The sequence below is a fragment of the Panthera onca genome, chromosome D4, assembly GCF_046562875.1.
Source record: "Panthera onca isolate mPanOnc1 chromosome D4, mPanOnc1 haplotype 2, whole genome shotgun sequence".
In the NCBI taxonomy this organism is placed as follows: Eukaryota; Metazoa; Chordata; class Mammalia; order Carnivora; family Felidae; genus Panthera; species Panthera onca.
This window is the reverse complement of record NC_138351.1, coordinates 94,335,440-94,344,535: the sequence shown is the minus strand read 5'-3', so window position 1 is coordinate 94,344,535 and position 9,096 is coordinate 94,335,440. Positions and strand designations below refer to the sequence as shown.

The window sequence follows — 9,096 nt, the reverse complement described above, 5'->3', positions numbered from 1 at the left end:
CGCCACCCGCGAGGCCCGGAGGAGGCCGAGTCGGGACCCCGCCCCCAGGCTAGTACCCGTGTCTCGGCGCACCCCCGGCCCCTCCCCGCACGGCGGCGGGAGCGCGCGGGGCGGGGCGGGGCCCTCGGCGGAAAAAATCAAACCGGGCTGGCGGCCTCTCAGCCAATCCGGGAGCAGACGGGCCAGCTTCGGCCAATGGCTGCCGCGAATGCTAATGAGCGCTGACGCCACGGGAAGGGTCCATTCAAAAAGTCGCAGCTATTGTCGCGCCGGGTTGCGCGCGCCGGCCGGGCCCCGCCGTCGGGCCCCGGGGGGACGGAGCGCGGACGCCGCGGGGACCGAGCCCGGGACGGAGCCCGGCGGCGGCAGCCCATGGCCGGAGCCGCGATGGCCGAGCCGGGCCACGGGCCGCCCCCCGCGCCCGCGCCCGGCACTGAGGGGCTGCCGCGCGCCTTCCTGCAGAGCCTGCGCACGCTGTTCGACATCCTGGACGACCGGCGGCGCGGCTGCGTGCACCTGCGCGAGATCGAGTCCCGCTGGCAGGGCGCCGACGCGCGCGAGCTGCCCCGCGGCGTGCTCGAGGGCCTGCGCCAGGTGGCCCCGGCCAGCGGCTACCTGACCTTCGAGCGCTTCGTGGCCGGCCTGCGCACCTCGCTGCTGAGCGCCGACGGCGGCCCGCGGGGCCAGGCGCGCGCCCCGGCCCGGGGAGGCTGCCCGGCGCGGCCCGGGGGCCAGCCGCCGCCGCCGCCGCGCCTGGTGTTCGCGCCGGCCGACGAGCCGCGGACGGTCCTGGAGAGGAAGCCCCTGCCCCTGGGCGCGCGGCCCCCGCCAGCCGTCCCCGGCGGCGCGGCCCGGAGCCTAGAGAAGCTGTGCGGACCCGCAGAGGCAGCGCCCGGTCCCGCGGAGCCCGAGCGGCCCCAGGGCGCGGCGCTGGAGCGGAGCCCGAGCGCGGACGCTGGTGAGTGCGGGGCGGCCCCCAGCCCCGCCTCGTAGCCGCCCCCCGCCGAACCCCCGCGACCGGCGCCTCAGGCCAGAGCCGCAGAGGCGCTGCGGCGCTTCTCCTACCGCGGGGGCCGGTAAGCGCCTGGAGGGAAAGCGGCCTCCTGGGTTCCCGGTGTGCTCAGGGGCCAGCCCCTCCCCCTCCACAGCGGGAGGCTGTCGTAGGGCCCGGGGGCTGGTGGAGGACGCCGCCAACTCCACCAGGAAGCCACTGTACGGGCCTGAGCTGAGCACTGAGGACCCCTGCCCCACACCTGGGGACACTTAGACCCTCAGTCGTATCCGTGGTAACTGCCTAGGCAGAGTTTTCCTCTCGTGCAGAGGAGACAGGGGCCCAGGCTGGGCGGGGCCCTCGCTGCCTTTTTGGGTTCTCAGTCCGGCAGCTCCGCTCAGACGGCTGGGCTTGCTGCCTCCACCACTGAGGCCAGGGTCCGCCGAGGTGGCCCCGAAGGACCTGGCCTGGTTGCCAGGAAGAACGAGGCGGTGGGTGAGTCTCCAGCCCAATCTTCAAGCCTGCAGGGGCGACACCAGGGAGAGACCCAGGCGCAGCCGCTGTGGATGGACGGCGGGCTGCTTGCCTAGCTTCCGGTCCAGTTGGCAGTGCTGGGAGATGGCTGAATGGCTCCCCTGTGCGCCCCCCCCCCCCCCAGTGTCTTCCCTGGAAATAGCACCTGCATTATGGCTGGGGGCAGGGTCCAGACCCCTCAGCCCATTCAGCCTGCACCTGTGCACCACCTGGTGCAGGCCTTCCGCACCCCCCCCCCGCCATGGCCGCTGCCAGCCCTTTCTATGCCTTCACTGCTCTGCCAGCTTCATTGGACCTCCACCCCAGCCTTGCCCATGTCCCCCAGCCCCATGACTGGTGCTTGGAGCCACAGTGGCTCCTGGCCTCCTTGGTGCAGCCGTCCAGAAGCCCACCCCAGGCTGGGGGCTCCCCCTGCTCCTCACTGCCCAGCCACTCTGTCCCTGTGGTATGGGCAGGCAGGGGGCACTTCTGAGTGCAGGGCTAGTGCTGTCCCTGTGGCTGCATGTAGTTGAAAATCAGCCATGGGACTGGGGTTTGGAGGCCTCAGACCTGCAGTCCTGCTCTGTCCTGGTGCCTGACACCACAGAGCAGCTTTAGTCTCAGGCCAGGCTCTCACTGTCCCCTTTTCCAGGCAGGGACCCAGACGAGAGGCATGGCATGTTTTGGCACTCCAAGCCCCCCCAGATTTCCAGGAAGAGAAAGCCCTCCTACTCACAGAGCCCCCCGCTCCAGAGATCCAGGGGCCCCTTCCCTATCCCCTGCTGGAGCTCAGTGCACCCAGGCCTGCCCTGGCCCCCCGTGGTGCAAGCTGCTAGCTCAGGCCCAGATGGGGACAGACAGGGCTGCGTCCGCCTGCTGGTCCCTCTGAACATCCAGCGTGCTGTCGTCTGGGAATCTGGGAGCTGCCCCCACACCGAGCCCCGGGGGTTCTGAGGTTCCATGCTCTCTAGCCTCCCTCTGCTGTATCTTCTGTGCCAGCCATGCAGCATGGGCAGGTTGGGACGTGAACTCTGGGCCGGCTCGGAGCCTGTCTGCCAGGGCCGGCTGGAGGCCTGCAGAGACCTGGTGCCAGCCCCGTGGACATGTTCCCTCCTTGCACCACCGCCCCCAGTGCAGGGGGCAGAGCCTGTGAGGCTGAGCCTGGTGTGGGGGAATAGGGCCCGGGAGCCAGGAGGGTGACCTTCTCCACACCCGCACCCTACTCTGCCTCGCGGGTTGCCCTGCACGCGCTCCCCATCCCCCGGGGAAGGCAGCTGGCCCCGATGGCTTTTCAGCCCCAAGCACACTCAGCCGCACACACCTCGCCTGCACGGACTCCCGTCACCCCTGAAGGCCCCGGCAGACCGGGAGGGAGAAGCAGGGCCGGCCAGAGGCCTGCTCCCTCCCCCTGTGCTTAGCAGCCCATGAGCCCCTGCCGTGTACTCGAAGCACCCTGGGCAGCGGGAGTGCTGAGAAGAACCGGGTAAAGCCCTGCCCCAGGGCGCTCGTGCTGGGACGTGTGTGTGGGCGCGCACGTTTGTGTTGTGTGTACAGACATGCAGCCTCAGCGGTCACACGGCCCTTACCCAGGGAGGGGTGAGGGGAGCGGGTGGGGATGGGGTGGGGAGCCAGCCGCCAGCCAGGCACAGAGGCAAGGTGTGTGCTGCGCTGGGCCGTTGCCCATGCCCCCCAGGATGGGTCGAGATGGGGAGGGCCCGTGCAGAGGCTCTGAGTTGCCCATGACCCCAGAGAGACGTAGGCCTGGACACCCAGCTGTGCACCGCCAGGCTTGGGGTGGGGGACGTTGAGCTTCGCTAGGCAGGCCTGGAAGTGACCCAGGTCCTTGCCCCTCTGCGGCAGGTGCAGTGGCCTGCAGGGCCCGGGAGCTAGGCATGGGCGATGCCCATCGGGCCCCCCGTGCCCGAGGGGAACGTCGGAGGCACACCATCACCAACGGCGTGGACTGTGACCTGGTGAGTGAGGGCTCTGGGGGATTCTCCACCTTGCCTGGGATAGGACTTGGCCCCCACGCTTGGTCTCCTGGACCACCCCTCTGCCTGGGAGGTGGCAGTCAGGCCGGGGTTCTGGGGGACCTATGGCTGGAATGTGAGTTAATTACATACATCTGTCCCCGTGTCTGGGTTTGAATCCACTGGAGACGTGGCTCTAGACCACACGAAGAAGTCGTTTAGGGAGAAAGCAGCCTCCGTGCACCGTGCAGTGGGCACGGCCCCTCCCCAGAACTGCCCCTGCACCAGCCGGCTTCACGAGGCTGTCCTTTGCCAAAACTGAGCCCGGCTCCCCCGCTGCGTGCTCGCCATTTGCTCCAAAGGAAGCTGCTGAGCTCGGGGGTGTCGCCTGCGTTCCTGTGGGGGAAGCCTGCGTGGAGGGGCTGGGAGAGGACAGCCCGCCCGCAGGGGGACAAACGGGGCGGTGCTTCCCAACACGGGCACGCGTAGGACTCACGTACAGGCGCGTGTGCTGGCGCCGCTGGCCTGCGCGGGCACGCGTCCGAGTTGCGGGGGGGGCGCGCGCCGTGCGTGTGTGTGTGTGTGTGTGTGTGTGTGTGTGTGTGTGTGTGTGCGCGCGCGCGCGCGCGCCATTCACACGTGTGCGTTGGCGCACATGCAGCTGAAGCAGCTGAAGGAGCTGGAGCAGGAAAAGGAGGTGCTGCTCCAGGGTCTGGAGATGATGGCCCGGGGCCGCGACTGGTACCAGCAGCAGCTGCAGCGCGTGCAGGAGCGCCAGCGCCGCCTGGGCCGGAGCAGGGCCAGCACCGTGAGTAACGCCGCCCGGGACCGGGCTGTCCCCGTCCCCAGGCAGGGTGACCCCCCCCCTGCACCTGCAGGAACCACCCACCTAACCCCAGGCACCCCCAGGTAGGCACGGGATGCCCTATTCCGGGACACATCGGCCGTCCGTCCTCCCAGGGTGCTGGGACCCCCACCCCCGACACACACACACACACACACACACACACACACACACACACACCGTGATGTCCCCCACCGGCAACACCCGTAGGCTCCTTCTCGGCTCAAGCAGTAATTTGGGGAGACAAGAGTGCCACCTGTGAGGGCTCTTCTCGAGGCACGGTGGCTGGTCCTGCTCTCTGACCTTCCCCTTTTCTGCTCTCCTCTCAGGACCTTGGGACTGAGGGGAACCCCCTCCCGCTGGGCCGGCTGCTGCCCAAGGTCCAGGAGGTAGCCCGGTGCCTGGGGGAACTGTTGGCCGCAGCCTGTGCTGGCAGGGTGAGTGCGCCCCCCCCAGACCACCCAGCGCCCACCTAGGGCCCGTGCCCATCTTGGTGCCACCCCTCACCCTTGTCCTGGAGGCTAGGCCTGCCTGACTGTGCCCTCCCGTAGGCTCTGCCCTCATTGTCCTCGGGGGCCCCGTGCCCAGCCCTGGCCCCCACCTCACCGTCAGCCCCAGGCTGGCAGCAGCAGACCATCCTCATGCTGAAAGAGCAGAACCGGCTCCTCACGCAGGTGAGGTGCGGGGAGGGGTGCAGGGTGGGGGCTGGAGGCCCGGGGTGCCCTGACCGACCTCCCGCCCGTCCAGGAGGTGACCGACAAGAGTGAGCGCATCACGCAGCTGGAGCAGGAGAAATCTGCCCTCATCAAGCAGCTGTTTGAGGCGCGCGCCCTCGGCCAGCAGGATGCTGGGCCCTTGGACTCCACCTTCATCTAGCCGGCCAGGGGCGCGGGCGCGGGCGCGGGGCTCTTAGGACCTGGCCCGGCAGTCAGCCTGGGCAGGTGCCTCCTTGAGCCCCACTTAGGCTAAAGATCACCTGACTGGCCTGGACACGGGTTTCTTCCTCTCTTCCAGTCGGGGCTCCCCCAGAGCGCCCCCCCACCCCCACCCCCAGCCCAGGTGGGGCCAGCAGGCAGGCTGTGCCCCGGAATGCCTTGTGGCTCCAGATACGGACTCGGTCCCGGCCTGGGGGGCTAAACCGGGGCGGGACTTCATTGTGCTGTCACAGCCTGAAGCTGTTCCAGCGGCTGTCAGTGGTCAGCAGGGGACGACTCCTCGTGTTTCCCAGGTCTCCGGTAGCCCTGGGCAGCCCGGCTTTGTGGCAGGCCTGTCCTCTCTGACCCGGGGTCTCGGGAAAAGATAGTGGTTTCCCCTGGGCTGCACTTCCGACCACAGCCAGCAGAGGGGCCTCACACACAGTAGCCAAGAGCTGCCTCGGAGCCGCCGCTGGGGGTTTCCTCCCGGGTCTGAGTCAGGGTCCCCGAGGGGGGCTGGAACACCTGGGGGCCTAACGGGTGATTGGGCGCAGGAGCCCCAGGTCTAGGGGCTGGCTGTCCTTCAGCCGGGAGCACGTGGAGGAGAAAAGGGGTGGTTTCTAGTAGTGGGGTCTGCCTGTGTCTGGTTTTGGGGGAGAGTGATCAGAGTTCATGCCCGGGCCGAGGCTGGCCTGCTTGCCCCTCCTCACAGATCCCAGACCCTAAAACAACTCGGGTCAGCTGTCACTCCTCCTTGCCAAAACTAGGCCCCACGGAGCAACCTGTGACCCAGGCTCAGGGCCTTGGGCCCGCCAGACACGCCAGCCAGGGCAGGACGTGGTCACCAGGGTTGCTCTGGTGTGCTCCTGTCCCGGGGAGGGCCCTGTCCCCAGGAGTGATGTCCGCATGGGCCTCCCGGATGTGCCCCAGGGTTCCTCATCGGCCAAGCGCCCCCACCAGGACCTACCCCACATGATTCGGGGCTGGACAGTCCGCTCCCACCTCCGGTCTTTGCAAATGCCCTTCTGTCTCCTGGAACACCCTCCCCCTGCTTCACCCCGCTTGCTCCTACCCAGCCCTCCAGGATGGAGTGAAGGACTGCCCAGAGGCCGGAACAGTGAAGGTGGCAGCCTCTGGGGGGGTGGGCTCGGCAGCGGTGACCTCTGGGGCGTCCGCCACGCCCGGGGGTTCTGCGTTCCCTGTGCTGCCTTCACGTGACTCGGGGGGCAGGAGGTGGCGCGGCGTCCGCCCCAGGCGTCTTCTACTGGGAGACCTTCCACAGAGCGTGCCCCTCCAGCTGAGGGAGATGTGGAGTCGGCAGGCAACTCGGATAGAAACCCCTCGTCCTTGGGGCTCGGTGTGGGGTGAACAAACGTGTCCTCTCTGCAGTCTGAAGTCAGGGTACCTGTGGGGCGCTAGAGGCCTCGGGGGAGAATTTTAAGCGGTCCTAGTCTGCTGGCAGAAGCCAAACCCTGCTCGGCAAAGCGCCGGTGACATTTGGGGCCAAGTAAGTGTTGACGGGGGAGGGGCTGTCCCCTCCTGTGTGACGCTGACCGCCCCGACTGCTGTCCACGCACTCGGTTCTGACAACCAAAATATCTCAAGACGTGCCAAGGCGTGGTGGCGGCAGAGACGCTGTCCCTGCTTGAGGATCCTGTCCCAGAGGAGACCATAACTTCACTTGGTCTTAAGGGGTTCACGGAGGTCAAGTTCCAAGGAAAATGAGCATCTCCAAGTTAGATTTTTTTGCAAACACTGTGAGGAGCGTCCACGACGAGCCAGCAGAAACCACCGATTCTGCAGACGGTCAGACAGTGGAGCGATCAGAGAACATAAGATAATTTTTATTCGTCTAAAGAAATAAAAAGGATTCTTGAAAATATGAACAAGAAAGAGTCCTCATACTTTCTTATTCCGTGAAAATATAGTCTATAAAGGTGAGCAGTAAAGCCTAAAAAAAGAAACAAAAATAAAAATTGAAATTTAAAACTCAAGTGGACTAAACTTGAGATGAAAATGCTAGTGAAAAACGAGCTTAGGAAATGATCCAGAACGCAGCCCAGAGACTCAGACCGGAAGCACAAATGAGAGGGGGCGTCCTGGAGGGCAGAGGGAGAGGGTCACCCATCTGGTTGCGTTTCCTAAGAGAGGACGAGGAAGGAGGCACGTATATGAAGATATACTAGCTTAAAGTTTCCCAGAGTTGTCTGAAAACCTCAATCCTCAGGTCCAGAAATCCCAACAACTGCCAGCCAGGCTGATGGGAAGAAACGCACATTTCCTCTTACACGATCACGAAGGAGCCGAGACGAAACCAGTGGCCTCCAGGGGAAGTGCCATCAGAGTTGGAGGGTGGCGGCTTTGATGGCCAAGGCGTAGACTCGCTGCCCTCCAAGGCCAGACCCAGAGAAACTCAAGGATGAGGACAAAATAAAAACACTTCAGGAATAGCTGAAAGTTTACCACCGATAGGACTTCACTAAAGGGCAATCTGGAGGAAGGACTTCAGAAAAAAGGCAGAAGTCAAGAAGGAACCCTAAATAAGGATGAGTTCTCTCCTGCCGCAGAACAAATTAGCTTCAGGCTCAGTGGTTTAAAGCAATAGTTATTGTCATGTTCTAAATGTTTGCTCAGCAGGAGAGGAGAAGGGGGGAGAGAGAGAGAGAAGCCCAAGCAGGCCCCGCACTGCCAGCGCACAGCCCGACGCGGGGCTTGAACTCACGATGAACCGTGAGACCGTGACCTGAGCTGAAACCACGAGTCGGACTCTTAACTGACGCCCCCAAATCTATAGTTCCTTTCTTGCCGTTTCTGTGGGTGAGGGGCTCAGGAGCAGTTGCACTGGCCAGTTCTGGCTTGGAGCCTTCTGGGCCGCCGTCTCCGACGGGCCCGCTTCCAAGAAGGCGCCCTCGTGGGCTGTTGGCGGCGCACCTCCGGGCTCGTCGCCTCCAGCGCCCTCACATCGCTGCAGCTGCACCGGAGCGGAGACCCAAGAGAAGCAACAGTGAGGGAGCCACGTGCCCGTGAGGACCTGGGCTCCGGAGTCCTGAGTCACACCCTCGCTTCACTTCACTTTGTTCGCTAGAAGCCCGTCCTCAGTCCGGTCCTTTCTCAAAGGGGCGGGAGGGGAATCAGGCACCACCTTTTCAAGGAAAGAGAATCAGATAATCTGTGCGCATTCGACAGTGCTTGAGTTGTTCGTAAGAAGGGACAAGACACCGCTCTAAATTTTATTTAGTGTGTCTTGAAATAACTGGGAGAGCCAGGGACGACACCTTCCCAAGAAGGGAGGCGCAGGCGGACAGGGTGAGAAGACGAAAAAAAAGTTCGATCTTTAAGAAAAAGCAAAAAACCCCAAAACAATAAGGCGATAGAGCTACATCGGTAATCACAACATAGGTGGATGGATTAAACTCTAATTGTCAGATTGCACTTTTACGAACTCGGATAGCTGTTTTAAGAGACAGACCTAAAATATGGTGTAAAAAAAAAACAAAAGAAAGAAAAGCTTGAGTGGTTGTGTTAATATAAAACAAAACATATTTTAAAGCAAAAGACATTGCTAGTGATGAAGAGAGTCACTAATGATAAAAAGCTTGGGGCACCTGGGTGGCTCAGTCGTTTGAGCGTCTGACTTTAGCTCAGGTCACGATCTCACGGTCCGTGAGTTCGAGCCCCGCGTCGGGCCCTGTGCCGACAGCTCAGAGCCTGGAGCCTGTTTCGGATTCTGTGTCGCCCTCTCTCTGACCCTCCCCCGTTCACGCTCTGTCTCTCTCTGTCTCAAAAAAATAAATACACGTTAAAAAATTAAAAATAATAAAAAGCTTAAATCACCAGGGAAATAGAACAATCCTACACTTACAG

General features: G+C 63.5%; 1 protein-coding gene across 1 annotated transcript; it reads left to right on the top strand.

The window, feature by feature from the left end:
• Positions 1-246: 246 nt before the first annotated feature.
• SAPCD2 (suppressor APC domain containing 2) lies at positions 247-8,739 on the top strand. The gene is made up of 6 exons (XM_081791041.1): positions 247-958; positions 3,365-3,477; positions 4,136-4,282; positions 4,648-4,755; positions 4,870-4,992; positions 5,066-8,739. The coding sequence occupies exons 1-6, from the start codon at positions 373-375 to the stop codon at positions 5,192-5,194; spliced, it is 1,206 nt and encodes a 401-aa protein (XP_081647167.1). The 5' UTR covers positions 247-372; the 3' UTR covers positions 5,195-8,739.
• Positions 8,740-9,096: the final 357 nt, after the last annotated feature.